A 17,297-nucleotide genomic window follows, 5' to 3' on the forward strand; every position below is an offset into this window, starting at 1 on the left:
ACACACACACACACACTCCCAACAGATTGGCTCCTTTCTCATGGCAAAGAAAACCCTCTCTATAGGAGCACAGCAGGTATAGACATAGCTTCAAACTGCCACTCTGGAAAAATGACAGAGAAAAGATTCCAAACCCACAACAAACGCAACTCTTCCACAAATCTTTGCTCCGTTTTTGGAAGTGCTGGGACGTCTCTCACCTGGGTGAATTCAAGCACAGTCACGAGGACTCCTTTCCCTCTTTCTGGAGCGAGAGAATAGGAGGAGAGCTCTGCCTCGCATACATTTATTCTCTCCGTCTTTGATCTCTCTGCAGTGAGTCAGTATCCCCCCCCCCCGCCCTCGCTGCTCTGTACCCGGCGCTGAGAGGGAGAGCTAATATGAATAATTCACTTCTAACTTCCTGCCAGTCTGCCATCATTGGAAGCGATCTGACGCTCCGGCGTAAACAAACACACATGCCACCTGTCGTCTGCACGGAGGTTCTTGGATTCTTACAACAAACTACAAACTTCTGGGTGAATGTTATAGGCAAGGTTTTACACATATCTGAGACAAATGAACAATAGAAGGCTACACAGCTCCAGGGTCCTGGGGTCCTGGGTTTGTCCTTGTCTCATGTGAGGAGTTTACTGTGTTCTCCCTGTGTCTGCGTGGGTTTCCTCCAGGTGCACTGGTTTCCGGAAACACATGCTGGTAGGTGGGTTTCCTGTGTGGAATTGTCCAGAGGTGTGAGTGACTGAGTGAATCTGAGAAACTGTTCACAGGTGTGAGTGACTGAGAGAATCTGAGAAACTGTCCACAGGTGTGAGTGACTGAGAGAATCTGAGAAACTGTCCACAGGTGTGAGTGACTGAGAGAATCTGAGAAACTGTTCACAGGTGTGAGTGACTGAGTGAGTGTGTGAAACTGTCCACAGGTGTGAGTGACTGAGTGAGTGTGTGAAACTGTCCACAGGTGTGAGTGACTGAGTGAGTCTGAGAAACTGTCCACAGGTGTGAGTGACTGAGAGAATCTGAGAAACTGTTCACAGGTGTGAGTGACTGAGTGAGTGTGTGAAACTGTCCACAGGTGTGAGTGACTGAGTGAGTGTGTGAAACTGTCCACAGGTGTGAGTGACTGAGTGAGTCTGAGAAACTGTCCACAGGTGTGAGTGACTGAGAGAATCTGAGAAACTGTCCACAGGTGTGAGTGACTGAGTGAGTCTGAGAAACTGTCCACAGGTGTGAGTGACTGAGTGAGTCTGAGAAACTGTCCACAGGTGTGAGTGACTGAGTGAGTGTGTGAAACTGTCCACAGGTGTGAGTGACTGAGTGAGTCTGAGAAACTGTCCACAGGTGTGAGTGACTGAGAGAATCTGAGAAACTGTCCACAGGTGTGAGTGACTGAGTGAGTCTGAGAAACTGTCCACAGGTGTGAGTGACTGAGAGAATCTGAGAAACTGTCCACAAGTGTGAGTGACTGAGTGAGTGTGTGAAACTGTCCACAGGTGTGAGTGACTGAGTGAGTCTGAGAAACTGTCCACAGGTGTGAGTGACTGAGAGAATCTGAGAAACTGTCCACAGGTGTGAGTGACTGAGTGAGTGTGTGAAACTGTCCATAGGTGTGAGTGACCGAGTGAGTCTGAGAAACTGTCCACAGGTGTGAGTGACTGAGAGAATCTGAGAAACTGTCCACAGGTGTGAGTGACTGAGTGAGTCTGGAAAACTGTCCACAAGTGTGAGTGACTGGGTGAATGTGTGAAACTGTCCACAGGTATGAGTGACTGAGTGAGTCTGGAAAACTGTCCACAGGTGTGAGTGACTGGGTGAGTCTGGGAAAAAGGTGTGAGTGACTGAGTGAGTCTGGGAAACTATCCACAATTGTGAGTGACTGGGTGAGTCTGGGAAATAGGTGTGAGTGACTGAGTGAGTCTGGGAAACTATCCACAATTGTGAGTGACTGGGTGAGTCTGGGAAATAGGTGTGAGTGACTGAGTGAGTCTGGGAAACTATCCACAATTGTGAGTGACTGGGTGAGTCTGGGAAATAGGTGTGAGTGACTGAGTGAGTCTGGGAAACTATCCACAAGTGTGAGTGACTGGGTGAATGTGTGAAACTGTCCACAGGTGTGAGTGACTGTGTGAATGTGTGAAACTGTCCACAGGTGTGAGTGACTGTGTGAATGAATTTGTCCACAAGTGTGAATGTGTGAGTGACTTGGTGAGTGTGTGATGCCCTGTAATGGACTGGTTCACTGTCCAAGATGTGTTCCTGCCTTGATGATTCCAGTTGTGCTTTGGAACTATTTCCAACCCTGACGAACCTCTGATGAAGTGGTTACAGAAGATGAATGAATGATGGAAGGAACAATACAAATATTCATTATGTGCTTAAGAGTTTGTAGATTCCCCTGGAGTGTATTAATGGTTAGTTTGCTCCCACTTTGCTGCAGAAGCAGCCTCTACTCTTTTGGAATGTGTCCATGAAGATCTGATGGCATTCGGGAATGAGGGCATTAATGGGGTGCTGATGTTGAATGATTAGTTCTGGCTCCAAGATCTAGAAGCTAGCAAACAATTAATGTGATGTGATTTGCATAATGCTAATCAGTACGTCTGTTTCCTATAGGGCCAAAATGTTCAGAGGGAAGAAGCTGCAGGGAGACTATGATATCAGGGTGGAACAGGTGGGTTGTTATATTCCAGCAAACCACATCATATTTATGTCATTACTTTTTGTGATTTGTGGTAATAGCAAATGCACTATGAATTTATTGATTCATTGCCTTCATGTTTTAGGCGGAGTTTCATGACCTGAATGTGGTGTCCCATGCCAATGGAGCCTGTAATGTGGCAATGCAGGTCATAAGGAATGGAACCAAGGTTGTGCGGTAAGCCTACAGAAACACACACCTGTGTACATTTACTGCCCATTTTTTTTGAAACCCCTCCCTGGTAACGGCACCTTGCTGATCCACACTGCGGGAGAATGTATCTCATTTGCTAATGCACAGTCTATGTCTTATTCTTAATTGGTGGTTGGTTTCCAACCACATAGCTGCTTTCAGACAGTAGACAGTGAGAGAGAAATGTCCCACCACAGTGAGAGAGAAAGGTCCCGCCACAGTGAGAGAGAAAGGTCCCGCCACAGTGAGAGAGACATGTCCCGCCACAGTGAGAGAGACATGTCCCGCCACAGTGAGAGAGACATGTCCCGCCACAGTGAGAGAGACATGTCCCGCCACAGTGAGAGAGACATGTCCCGCCACAGTGAGAGAGACATGTCCTGCCACAGTGAGAGAGACATGTCCTGCCACAGTGAGAGAGACATGTCCTGCCACAGTGAGAGAGACATGTCCTGCCACAGTGAGAGAGACATGTCCTGCCACAGTGAGAGAGACATGTCCTGCCACAGTGAGAGAGAAATTTCCTGCCACAGTGAGAGAGAAAGGTCCCGCCACAGTGAGAGAGAAAGGTCCCGCCACAGTGAGAGAGACATGTCCCGCCACAGTGAGAGAGAAAGGTCCCGCCACAGTGAGAGAGAAAGTTCCCGCCACAGTGAGAGAGAAAGTTCCCGCCACAGTGAGAGAGAAAGTTTCCGCCACAGTGAGAGAGAAAGTTCCCGCCACAGTGAGAGAGAAAGATCCCGCCACAGTGAGAGAGAAAGATCCCGCCACAGTGAGAGAGAAAGATCCCGCCACAGTGAGGCAACGGAAGGTTGCCAGTTCGATCCCCAGTGCTGGCAGGTCATGACTTAAGTGCCCTTGAGCAAGACGCCTAACCCCCAATTGCTCCCAGGCGCTATGGCTATGGCTGCACACTGCTCTGGGCATGTATGTGCTCACTGCCCCCTAGTGTTCACTAGTGTGTGTGTGTAAATGTGTGTTTCACTGCAAGGATTGGGTTAAATGTGGAGAACAAATTCCTCTGTGTGCAGCACAGTGGCCACTAAAATGATTCTAATTCTAAGGGCTCTGTTCCTCCAGTTGTTGTTTTCCCTCAGCAGAGTTTCTTACCTTTCTATTTCCTTAGTTTCAGATGTTCTTCAGAGTCAGGGGGTTCTGTCTGTGGTAATGCATGCAGACCAGCCGTGACTTCCATGACAGATTAAGTATTAAGTGTGACTCAAATGAGATGAAGAATCACATCAAAGTTCTAGGTCCCGCAAATGGGGTCAACACAGAATCTCTCACTCATCCAGGCCACTAGGTGTCAGAACAATGGCTGATTCCTCCTTTAAGTAGAGCCCGGCCAGGTGTTTTGGGTCATGATTATTGTTAATAGGCTGCATTCTGCCTCCCTCTGGAGGTGGGGCAATATCTAGCGATCAGCCCCTTTGAGTAACAGCCTGAAATTTTATTGTGCACCTAAATACAGGAGCCCTAAGGTAGCTGGAACCCTGAAAGTGGCCACTGAGTGCAAGCACAAGGTTGAAGTGTCTGATAAATTGGAAGGGAGAACATTTGTCTGGTGTTTGTCTGACCTGAGCTGGGCTCTAATACGTGATATGTTTACAACATCTGGATTTGAACTAGATGCCAAAATGAGCCTGTCCAGTCATTCAGCCCCTGCAGCAGAGTCTGCAGTCATTTCATTAGAGCTGCCTGTCTGCGGCTTTGTAATTCTGTTGGCTCTAATGGTTGGATGCCTCACAGGCTGATCCAGGCACATCCCTAAAACGATCCCAGTGCGGATAGCAGCTGCTACTCAGGCTGCTGCACTCGCTAACTCCCTGACTCAGAAGGACTGTTCCAGCAGATTAGAATCCTAACACATACGAAATGAACAGGAGCAAACAGGAGACTGATGGCTTTATTACTGCAGTTAGATATCCAGACAGCTTTAGCATTCACCCTCTAAAGGTTGCCACTGAAGACACATTGCATTCACAGGAGAAGACAAAATATCTGGGAATTTAAAACAAAGATTCAAAGTGTCTTTAATGTGAAGCATAAATGCACCCCCTTGTGGAGCAGTCCCTAATTGTGAGTGCCCTTCAGATGCGGATCCTATCTGTAACTGTATGAATGAAAGTGAGCGACTGAGTGATTCTGAATGTGAGTGAGTGAGTATGAATGTGAGTGAGTGAGTATGAATATGAGTGAGTGATTATGAATGTGAGTGAGTGAGTGGGTGATTCTGAATGTGAGTGGGTGATTCTGAATGTGAGTGAGTGAGTATGAATATGAGTGAGTGATTATGAATGCGAGTGAGTGATTATGAATGTGAGTGAGTGAGTGGGTGATTCTGAATGTGAGTGGGTGATTCTGAATGTGAGTGAGTGATTATGAATGTGAGTGAGTGATTATGAATGTGAGTGAGTGAGTGGGTTATTCTGAATGTGAGTGGGTGATTCTGAATGTGAGTGAGTGATTATGAATGTGAGTGAGTGAGTGGGTGATTCTGAATGTGAGTGAGTGATTATGAATGTGAGTGAGTGATTATGAATGCGAGTGAGTGATTATGAATGTGAGTGAGTGAGTGGGTGATTCTGAATGTGAGTGGGTGATTCTGAATGTGAGTGAGTGATTATGAATGTGAGTGAGTGAGTGGGTGATTCTGAATGTGAGTGAGTGATTATGAATGTGAGTGAGTGAGTGGGTGATTCTGAATGTGAGTGGGTGATTCTGAATGTGAGTGGGTGATTCTGAATGTGAGTGAGTGATTATGAATGTGAGTGAGTGATTATGAATGTGAGTGAGTGAGTGGGTGATTCTGAATGTGAGTGGGTGATTCTGAATGTGAGTGAGTGATTCTGAATGTGAGTGAGTGATTATGAATGTGAGTGAGTGATTATGAATGTGTGTGAGTGATTCTGAATGTGTGTGAGTGATTCTGAATGTGAGTGAGTGATTATGAATGTGAGTGAGTGATTCTGAATGTGAGTGAGTGGGTGATTCTGAACGTGAGTGAGTGATTATGAATGTGAGTGGGTGATTCTGAATGTGAGTGAGTGATTATGAATGTGAGTGAGTGATTATGAATGTGACTGAGTGATTCTGAATGTGAGTGAGTGATTATGAATGTGAGTGAGTGATTATGAATGTGACTGAGTGATTCTGAATGTGAGTGAGTGATTATGAATGTGAGTGAGTGATTATGAATGTGAGTGAGTGATTCTGAATGTGTGTGAGTGATTCTGAATGTGAGTGAGTGATTATGAATGTGAGTGAGTGATTATGAATGTGAGTGAGTGGGTGATTCTGAATGTGAGTGAGTGATTATGAATGCGAGTGAGTGATTATAAATGTGAGTGAGTGATTCTGAATGTGAGTGAGTGATTCTGAATGTGAGTGAGTGATTATGAATGTGAGTGAGTGATTATGAATGTGAGTGAGTGGGTGATTCTGAATGTGAGTGAGTGATTATGAATGCGAGTGAGTGATTATAAATGTGAGTGAGTGATTATGAATGTGAGTGAGTGATTATGAATGTGAGTGAGTGCACAAGTGAGAGCAGTAGTGAAGGAGTAAGTTAGTAGGTGAATACATGAGTTAGTGAGTATGTTAGTGGAAGAGTGAGAGAGTGAGTGAGTAAATGAATGATTTACAAGCCAGTTCCATGAGGTGCTTTGCATCAAAAAAAACGTGGAATGTTTTTGCTTTGCAGCATTTCTATCGACCCAGTCCTCGGGTGAATAACACAAAGGGCAGTCTGGCATTTTCACTTCAGTAAGAACTAGGAAAAAAATATTTTTTTTATGACACTGACAAACTGAAACCTTTATTCTGTCTGTCTTTTTTTTTTTTTTTTTTTTTTTTTTTACAAATATCAGTTCTAAAAAAGCTGACACGGTACCAAAACGGCTAATAAAAGATATTCCAGTGATTAGTAAATGCATTTTAATGTCTTGCCAATTTTCTGTTAAACAAGTCCTAAACGTCAAAACTGCACAGGGCATTTGTTGCCGTAATTTGCACTTTGTAAGGTGCCTAATGTTTCCAGTGAGGGCCAGTCTAGCACCTGCACTCTCATTATGTAACCATGGGGTTGTAACACCTGCAGACAGTGACTTGTTGTTAGGTAGGTTAAAGTGTGTTAATGTCTTTTAGAATTAATTGAGTCTTTGCAGAAGATCAAGGCCCAGATGCATTTCTTGTTCCTGAGTAATTCCCTATGAAGTGGGACGGCCCTTCAAGAGTCCAATACGTTATTGGAACACAGCTCTTCACTCCCAGATTACTAGCAGTGCACTGTAAGCAGCTCTACCAGTCTGCAGTGATATCAGAGGAGCGCTACTGGATGAGATGCCTTCAGAGATTTCACCAATCATATATTATCCCCCACTTCAAACACTTATATGATACAAAGCTGAATTCAGATTCTTATTCAGCTGCTTTGTGTCCAAACCTAGTAGTATTTTTACCTTACAATGACAGCTTCAAAGTTATTATGATGCTCCTCCATCATTTAATAGGGAGAATAGCGCCTCTCTCACTGCTCTCTGGGGATGATTCCCTAAAGACTTGGCTACTGGGGGAGGAACTCTCGTGAGAACTGCACAGAGCTTTATGGCTTATGAGTGTTTAGCTCTCTACAAGAAGAATCTAGCTCGGTTTTCCAGATACAGACATTATGGCAGAAGCTGGAGCAAAGAGGAGAAAGAAAGAGAGAGAGAGAGAGAGAGAGAGAGAGAGAGAGAGAGAGAGAGAGAGAGAGAGAGAGAGAGAGAGGCTGTGTGTGAGTGTGTGTGAAAGAGAGACTTCATTTCACGACTGTTCTGTAAACATGAACTACACACAGCAACAGGTAGGGGGAGCTCAGGAGCCAAAAAGCCAATTTTTACGTGGTATTCCTTTAAATGTTGTAGTAGCCTCAGGCACTAGAATGGAATTTCTTCACTGTTTAAGGTGGAACTGGACATTTTCTAACTCAGGATACAACTAGCAATGAAGGGTCATAACACATTGAAACTATGTGTGGATTTGACAAAGTATTCTTAACACTCCATTTGAAGTGTACCTCTGAAAAAACTCAGTTTCAAGGAAGAGCGAACACTTCGCCCTACCTCTCTATCCCAGCAAGAATAGAGACATTCTACCACTAGGCATAACTGAGGCATTGGGCAACGTGTTAGGGGCAAAAGGTGACATGGGAATGGCCCACAGTTTACCCATGTCATGGACTCTAACATACCTGCTTCTCCATGACACACACCAGCTATTGAACTTTCTGCTAGTAACAGTCTGGGACGTCCTTTTCCTTTTGAGCTCAGAACAGACAAAATGCATTATCTTCATAAATTATCTCAATGGATGAAGCTTTTTTTTTGGCAAAATGCATTCAACCCATCCTTAGTCATAAAGCACTAGGGCATTCCTGGACGATTTCCAGGGGTGCTATTTCTCACATACTCATATTTAGGGACTGATCCCCAATGAGTTCCTTGTTCATTTCACAGTGTTCCTAGTCACATTTTGGAACATTAAAATTTGTATATTGTCTTGTATTTTTAGTAGCATTTTACCTGTACTTTATATGCATTTCTTGTTCCTGAGTAATTGTTCCCTATAAAGTGGGACGGCCCTTGAAGAGTCAAACCTTCCAGTTCCACCTTAAAAAAAGAACACTATGTAGTATTTTTACCGTACAACGACAGCTTCAAAATTATTATGATGCTCCTCCATCATGTAATAGGGAGAATAGCACCCCTCTCACTGCCCTCTGGGGATGATTCCCTAAAGACTTGGCTACTGGGGGAGGAACTCTCGTGAGAACTGCATAGGGCTTTATGGGTTATGAGTGTTTAGCTTGCTGATCCAGTTTGTATGAATACCAGATGTTTACCATGTGTAAAAGACCGTTCATACTGAGTCACGTTTGTCAGATCAACTTGTGCAATCACTGGCTTGACAGAACATATCAGGTGTCACTTTGTGACTCAAAATAATCACAATCCTGCCGTCAGAAATCCCCAGCTATTGCCACTCGAGTGGCTTCGCTAACTGCAGACAACAACAAAGCATTTACCGAAGCCACTCCTGTTCTGGAATCGAATGCTTGTTCAGCTCTAACTTTGGTGCCTGAATGTCTTCTCAGGTCTTTCAAGCCTGATTTTGTCCTGATCCGACAGCACGCCTTCAGCATGACTGAGAATGCGGATTTCCGCAACCTGATCATCGGCCTGCAGTACGCAGGCATCCCCAGCATCAACTCCCTGGAGTCTATCTACAACCTCTGTGACAAACCGTGGGCGGTGAGTTTACTCTGGAAAAAAGTTAAGAAAATTGAAAAAAAAATGAAAGGGTTTCTTAATTTTACCCCTGCCCCTGAAGTGTGCCCTAGAAAATTTCAGTTTCAAGTTGTTTATAGCCCTTCCACTCTGCCCTACTATGTTTTCCTAACAAGAATTGAAACACTCGTGTCACTGTCTGTGAGGAGTGTGGTGTGTTCTCCCTGTGTCTGCGTGGGTTTCCTCCGGGTGACTGTCTGTGAGGAGTGTGGTGTGTTCTCCCTGTGTCTGCGTGGGTTTCCTCCGGGTGACTGTCTGTGAGGAGTGTGGTGTGTTCTCCCTGTGTCTGCGTGGGTTTCCTCCAGGTGACTGTCTGTGAGGAGTGTGGTGTGTTCTCCCTGTGTCCGTGTGGGTTCCCTCCATGTGCGGCCATGTTCCTCACACAGTCTAAAAACACTGTGATAATGTTGTAACGAAGACCCTGATGCATGCCCAGTGTGAGCTGTAGTTTTATGCTCTGTTTTACTTGTTGTTTTTAGTTTGCTCAGTTGATCAGCACACACAAGAGACTCGGAGCAGACAAATTCCCTCTGATAGAGCAAACCTTCTACCCAAACTACAAGGAGATGGTAAGAATTGAAACTTCCCTTGAATGAATAAAGGTTCCTGACATGTTATTGACTTGATTGTACAGTTTTTAAAGACAATGCTATTTAGATTGGTGACATTTTTTTTTACAAACGTGGTTCTTTAAAATGAACATATTCACAGTTCCAGGTGTTGATTAAAGGCCAGGTAACATTTTGTCAAAATGCCACAAGGATCAAACCCCACAGCAGCGTTCTCCCCATGTGTGTAACCAGCACGGTTCAGAACGGCGCCTGTTCCTTTAAATGTTAATGAGGTGCTATTCACCCCGACCCTGAGAGCACAGCAGTGAGGAGCAGGAGCACTGGCTTTTAGCAGTTTTCACTAGGTTCTCTTTTTTCTCCGTTCTCGTTTTCTCTGTTTTTACTCAGTTCTCTTATTTCTCCACACTCACTGTGTCTGTTTTGCTCCGTTTAACCTCATCTTTGTGCTCTCACATAAATGCGGGTCCAGGGTCATTTTAACAATGTGTGGGTTGGTAGGCTCCAGATCACTAAATTAATGCCTACATGAGTTTAACATGTGATTTTTTCCCTCATTATTTGTCCCTTTAACAAACCATCCACTGAAAATGAGGATTCGGATAAAAGTGGTTTTTCTACAGCATCTCTCTAAAGAACCCTGTCTAGTTCCTTATAGTGCATGTGGTTAGCATCGTGAGCTGTAAGTGTTAAGCTAAACTCCAGCACTGCACACTGCTGCAATTAAACGGGCCAAACAATTAACAGACATTATAAATAACTCTCCTTCTTTGTGCGTTGTTCAGGTAACCATGCCAACGTTCCCTGTTGTGGTGAAAATTGGACATGCTCACTCTGGTGTGGGGAAGGTATTCTTTACAACACATACACAGTTAAATAGGGAAGAGTAATAAAGGGACAAGCCATGCCTTATCTAACACATAATATAGTGTAATGCAGTTACAGAGTGCTGCTTTTCATCCATTGTCTAAGGTGAAAGTGGACAATCACACCAAGTACCAGGACATAACGAGCGTGGTGGCTCTAACTCAGACCTACACAACATCCGAGCCTTTCATCGACTCCAAGTATGACATCAGGATCCAGAAAATCGGCAACGATTACAAAGCTTACATGTGAGTGCCACTGCTGTTGCCTGGAGATAGGGAACGTATCCTGATAAGGAGAATCAGCTCTCTCTCTCTCTCTCTCTCTCTCTCTCTCTCTCTCTCTCTCTCAGGAGGACCTCCATCTCAGGCAACTGGAAGTCTAACACAGGCACTGCCATGCTGGAGCAAGTGGCAATGACAGACAGGTAACAATGTCAAACGTACACTTTACTCTCAAATATATTGAATCCAGCTACATTAGGCTGTACCCATTGTGGACCCAGTCTCTCAGGGGTTTATTTATATAAGACAGATGCACATGTGCTAAAGGTAAAATGATACAACGCATTGGGCTGTGGATCAGTAAAACGCTCTCAGCCTAGGGGCGCCGTATGGGGGTGAAAAGGGCCTGTGACTGACAGGGGCCCTAAAAATACATTAGACGTTTTTTTTATTATTTTATTTCAATATTAAATTATTCAACTTTCATTATTCATAGAATATTATTTAAAATATTAACAGGTAGGTGGCGCAGCAGGTAGTGTCGCCGTCACACTGCTCCAGGGACCTGGAGGTTGTGGGTTCGATTCCTGCTCCGGGTGACTGTCTGTGAGGAGTGTGGTGTGTTCTCTCTGTGTCTGCGTGGGTTTCCTCCGGGTGACTGTCTGTGAGGAGTGTGGTGTGTTTTCTCTGTGTCTGCGTGGGTTTCCTCCGGGTGACTGTCTGTGAGGAGAGTGGTGTGTTCTCCCTGTGTCTGCGTGGGTTTCCTCCGGGTGACTGTCTGTGAGGAGAGTGGTGTGTTCTCCCTGTGTCTGCGTGGGTTTCCTCCGGGTGACTGTCCGTGAGGAGTGTGGTGTGTTCTCCCTGTGTCTGCGTGGGTTTCCTCCGGGTGACTGTCTGTGAGGAGTGTGGTGTGTTCTCCCTGTGTCTGCGTGGGTTTCCTCCGGGTGACTGTCTGTGAGGAGAGTGGTGTGTTCTCCCTGTGTCTGCGTGGGTTTCCTCCGGGTGACTGTCTTTGAGGAGAGTGGTGTGTTCTCCCTGTGTCTGCGTGGGTTTCCTCCGGGTGACTGTCTGTGAGCAGTGTGGTGTGTTCTCCCTGTGTCTGCATGGGTTTCCTCCGGGTGACTGTCTGTGAGGAGTGTGGTGTGTTCTCTCTGTGTCTGTGTGGGTTTCCTCCGGGTGACTGTCTGTGAGGAGTGTGGTGTTTTCTCCCTGTGTCTGTGGGGGTTTCCTCCGGGTGACTGTCTGTGAGGAGTGTGGTGTGTTCTCCCTGTGTCCGCGTGGGTTTCCTCCAGGTGAGAAGCATTGTGATGGATTTAAAAGAAGACAGAAAATAGCATCCCCATGTTACAGTGCTAGACTTTCTCTTATGTTGCTGCAAAAGAAAAACACAGACCTTCATGCTTTTTATACTGGTCTGTGACACACATGACTTTATTGATTAGAGAGTGTCCATTTTACAGCTTTCAGTATCGATACATCAGATAAATAAAGTTCATTCTACATTTTTACCCCAGTTTTCAACCTGGGGCAGTGGGGTGGTGGGGGCTCAGCTTAATGAGTTCTCATGGGGCCCAAAACTTCTTGCACTGCCCTTGTTGTCAGCACTGATCCCATCCTATACATTTGGGATGAGTAGGTGTGGTGTTTGTGATCCAGAAGTAATCATCCAACACCAGCACCTGAGCTCATAGACATTCGCTCTTCAAAAAATCCATGTTCTTGTGACTAAACGTTATCAAATCCTCACAGAAATGTTGTAACGTGTCGTGTTAAGCCCTTCCTGAGGAGTAGAGAGGTTTAAAGATGGCCACTATCCACACTATACTCAGAGAAGCATGTTGTTCATCACAAAAACAATATATATATCGGTTATAGTTGTGCTCCTGCTGACATATTAGTGTGTCTTCTACTTTGATATGAACCCAAAATAATTTTAATTACAGCTGTCTTTTTTTGCCGTCCAACAACTATTAAAAAAACAAAAATCCTAAAGGTTCTTCTCATTACAGAGGAGCCACTGACGTCTGTGCTCTTCTGTTCCCGAGAGACAGAGAGCAGATTCCAACCTGTCAGAGCATGGACCCATTTCCCTGCAGACGGACTGTCTCGTGTCTAGTCAGTTTCTCTCTGTTTTGCAGGTATAAGCTTTGGGTGGACACCTGCAGTGAGATGTTTGGAGGCCTGGACATCTGCGCAGTCAAAGCCATTCATGGGAAGGATGATAAAGACTACATAACCGATGTAAGTTTACAATTATTATTGTTGTTAATATTAAGTTTATTATTATTACTGGTAGAAGATCACGATTATCTCAGCGTGATGCCGGCCAGTGTTAGTCATCTGATGATTAGTGTACTAGATAACGTGACTGGACGTTTAGTGTTCTCCTCCAAGCGTGTTGAGCTACTGTGACATTGCATTGGCAGCAGAAGATGTGGTTGAACATCAAGCCTTCTCCCTCATAGGAGGACTATCTGGTGGGTGGAATGGGCAGTGAATAAACCTGAGCCAAAAACCTGGCAAGAAATAAAGTTCTGCAATGATGATAATGACGATGACGGGTTCTGACCGGCTTGTGCGGAACTGTGCTGTTTGTTTTTGATCAGGTGGTGGGCTCCTCTATGGCCCTGGTGGGGGATCACCAGGCAGAGGACAGGCAGCTCATCACCGACATGGTTATAGCCAAAATGAACCTGGCGATGGCACAGAACCCTAAGAGGCCAACGACAATTCAACCAACACAGGTAGATCTACATGTACAATACAGTTTATAACATGTTTTATTACTAGTTCAATCACTTTTCATTCATTTTTAATGAATAAATGTGCACGGCAAAATATTCCTACCTACTTTATAATGTCTCTAATTACTACGGTGCGGCACAGTGGCACAGTCACAAAGCTCCAGGGGCCTGGAGGTCGTGGGTTCGAGTCCCGCTGCGGGTGACTGTCTGTGAGGAGTGTGGTGTGTTCTCCCTGTGTCTGCGTGGGTTTCCTCCGGGTGACTGTCTGTGAGGAGTGTGGTGTGTTCTCCCTGGGTCTGCATGGGTTTCCTCCGGGTGACTGTCTGTGAGGAGTGTGGTGTGTTCTCCCTGTGTCTGCGTGGGTTTCCTCCGGGTGACTGTCTGTGAGGAGTGTGGTGTGTTCTCTCTGTGTCTGCGTGGGTTTCCTCCGGGTGACTGTCTGTGAGGAGTGTGGTGTGTTCTCCCTGGGTCTGCATGGGTTTCCTCCGGGTGACTGTTTGTGAGGAGTGTGGTGTGTTCTCCCTGTGTCTGCGTGGGTTTCCTCCGGGTGACTGTCTGTGAGGAGTGTGGTGTGTTCTCTCTGTGTCTGTGTGGGTTTCCTCCAGGTGACTGTCTGTGAGGAGTGTGGTGTGTTCTCCCTGTGTCTGCGTGGGTTTCCTCCGGGTGACTGTCTGTGAGGAGTGTGGTGTGTTCTCTCTGTGTCTGTGTGGGTTTCCTCCGGGTGACTGTCTGTGAGGAGTGTGGTGTGTTCTCTCTGTGTCTGTGTGGGTTTCCTCCAGGTGACTGTCTGTGAGGAGTGTGGTGTGTTCTCCCTGTGTCTGCGTGGGTTTCCTCCGGGTGACTGTCTGTGAGGAGTGTGGTGTGTTCTCTCTGTGTCTGCATGGGTTTCCTCCGGGTGACTGTCTGTGAGGAGTGTGGTGTGTTCTCCCTGGGTCTGCATGGGTTTCCTCTGGGTGACTGTCTGTGAGGAGTGTGGTGTGTTCTCTCTGTGTCTGCGTGGGTTTCCTCCGGGTGACTGTCTGTGAGGAGTGTGGTGTGTTCTCTCTGTGTCTGCGTGGGTTTCCTCCAGGTGACTGTCTGTCTGTGTGTTTTTCTTTTTCAGAGTGGTGGTCAGAAGGAAGCCATGACAGACCTGAAAAATACCCCACCACAGAAGCCCCCTCCTCAAGGTTGTTTGCAGTACATTCTTGACTGTAATGGCGTTGCAGTAGGCCCAAAACCAGTCCAGGCCAACTGAGACGAGAGAGAGGCCAAACTAACGGCGCTCTCGTCTCGCCGGAAGCTAAAGACAGACGATCAGACAGTGAGACGAGACAACAGGAGACGAGACGAGACGAGACGGGGGCAGTGGGGAGGGGGTGAGGGCGGTCTCTGTTTCCTCAGAACCTCAGAGAGAAAAGCCTGGACTGTGTTTTTCCCCTATGCAGTGTCAACGTGTACTTTAGCTGTGCGCTTGTGATGGTTGCTTGTGTTTCTCTGTAAAGCGGTTGTTTTCTTCAGGGCTGTTTTTACGTGGTGTTACGAGCAGAGTGTGCCTACAATGTCCAGTGTTGCTTTTAACCCCTTCACGTACTGTACCTTTTTAATCTCTCTCTCTCTCTCTCTCTCTTTAGTTATCCCAGTTTCGTCTCCATCTCAGTGTGTACTTATCAAAGACGTTCAAACTGTGATTTAGTCACCAGTTTGACATTGTGCATTCAGTATATATGTGTGTATGGCCATTGTGGAGGTGATATAAGTGCATCGATATACATACACACTATTTTCTTAACCTCCATTTTGTTATGGACTTATGGTTTTTGCATGAGCACTTCAACGGCAGGTGATTGTGTAGAAAGTGTAGAGACGGACACTCTGTTATGCTTTTATTTTTCTGGTGACATCACTGTTAGTACACATTAGTAGTGCTTACGGCATTGTGAATGTCTGATTAATATCGTCAGCGGTAGTTACAACAACGTTATTTGTTGCTTACTTATACTTAGTGAAAATCGTGTATAGTGTAGTGTTAGTTTCTGAGTAGCGTAGGAATCCAGGCGAATACTTTCAGCTTCGTAGTGACCTCACGTTTTGTTTTCCAGTGGATACTGTTCACTAAAATGGATTTATCTATATTTTTCTGCATCATTTTGCTAGAGACGTGTCAGTAATTGTTTTCGATGTTATAGCAATGCATGCCACAGTAGATGCAGGAGACTGATTAGAGGCTATTTAGAGTCACTGGGTAGGTTTAGTGTTCTGTAGACTAGATTTAGACACTCGCTGGTCCGTTAATTGAGATACACTCATTGTCTGTTTATCACATTGTTAGTATCGCAAGGTCAAAAGTTCAACAATCCCTTGTCTAGCAGTGGACCTATGGGGTACCAAACCTATCAGGTGAATGAGCCTGTTAAAATGGACAGTGAGTGCAGATACAAGGTCAGCACCTGATAAAGAAGTGGCCAGGGAGTGTATATACGTACTATTATTATCATCATATTTTTTATTACTATTAATTTGAGCCAAAGGACTGACCTTGCCCCTTGACCTCTGGTCATGTGTTTGTATCCCATGCATTAACGGCAGCTAGGACGTTTGGCTGGGGTTGCACTGGAGTGGATACTAAGGTGGAGTTGTAAAGTCTATAAGAAGATAATGTAAAATATATCTGAAGGACCAAGAGGAATTATATGACCCTAGTTTAATAAATGGATTATATTTAACGGATGGTTTGATGTTCTGTTCTAAGCCATATTAGCACGAGACAATGGTAGAGATGAGACAGCACTGTATTTGTACCCCCCGCTCTGCTCCGTGTGTACGTTTGTCACTGTGACGATGGTTTAAAGGGAGCAGACTTCTCCTGCTGTTGAACGACGTCTTTGTGTTACTGCCATTCTTTGAATTGTTTGCCTTATGTATGTGGGTCGATGCTAGAAGTGCAATATGTACATGTACTAACTATTTTTGCCACAGAGCCACACAGAGAGGTATAACATTATATAATATTCATGATTGTAGTGCTGACGGTTGGTATTTTCCGTGACTAGACGTTAGCCCCCCCCACCCCCCCACCCCACCCCACCCCCCAGAGTATTGATGTTTTAGTCAAGCGTTCCAATGCATGTGGGGTGGAAAATCTACTTGCTGTAAAAATGTAAGTCGATGTTGAGAATAATACTGTGTGTATGTGTGTGTCTTTTTGGACGCCGTAAGGCTGTCTTTAGCCGGATATTACCATTGTGTCCTCGGTTTATTCTAACACATTCGTCCCCATATGTAGTGCTCTTCTGTCTAAAGAAGCATGACCAGACTCCACTGATACTGTTGTACATTTCTATCCGAAACACTTATATTATTTGATATAATTGTAAATGTACTTGTGTAAATCAAAAAAAAAAAAACGTGTCCAAATATGCTGTGTTGCTAATATCTGATGCTATACACTCCTCACACCAGAGACATGGATTAGAACATGAAGCTGCGTCCCAATTGTACACTTAATATTTATTTTAACTTGTGTTTGAGTATGTAGTATAGTTACAATGATCAATCCACAGTGCATACTTGAGTGCATCCAGTTGATTGTTGAGTATGTTAGTGAAGGACAATCCCACAGTCCATCGGGAAACGGAGAAATGGAGGAGCTGCTCACGTCTGGAAGGTCTTGGCTCTGTCGCTGATTACCAAACTAATACA

At 45.2% G+C, this 17,297-nt stretch overlaps 1 protein-coding gene across 1 annotated transcript in view; it reads left to right on the forward strand.

The window, feature by feature from the left end:
* syn2a (synapsin IIa) overlaps window positions 1-17,297 on the forward strand; it is a 35,362-nt gene that overhangs the window by 13,580 nt on the left and 4,485 nt on the right. The window contains exons 2-11 of the mRNA XM_066670918.1: window positions 2,610-2,667; window positions 2,780-2,871; window positions 9,020-9,176; window positions 9,692-9,781; window positions 10,567-10,629; window positions 10,754-10,896; window positions 11,001-11,075; window positions 13,011-13,113; window positions 13,479-13,616; window positions 14,719-14,785. Of these exons, the coding sequence (XP_066527015.1) occupies window positions 2,610-2,667; window positions 2,780-2,871; window positions 9,020-9,176; window positions 9,692-9,781; window positions 10,567-10,629; window positions 10,754-10,896; window positions 11,001-11,075; window positions 13,011-13,113; window positions 13,479-13,616; window positions 14,719-14,785 (986 nt within the window). The remainder of the gene's footprint in view (window positions 1-2,609; window positions 2,668-2,779; window positions 2,872-9,019; window positions 9,177-9,691; window positions 9,782-10,566; window positions 10,630-10,753; window positions 10,897-11,000; window positions 11,076-13,010; window positions 13,114-13,478; window positions 13,617-14,718; window positions 14,786-17,297) is intronic.

The sequence above is a fragment of the Hoplias malabaricus genome, chromosome 5 (assembly GCF_029633855.1).
Source record: "Hoplias malabaricus isolate fHopMal1 chromosome 5, fHopMal1.hap1, whole genome shotgun sequence".
In the NCBI taxonomy this organism is placed as follows: Eukaryota; Metazoa; Chordata; class Actinopteri; order Characiformes; family Erythrinidae; genus Hoplias; species Hoplias malabaricus.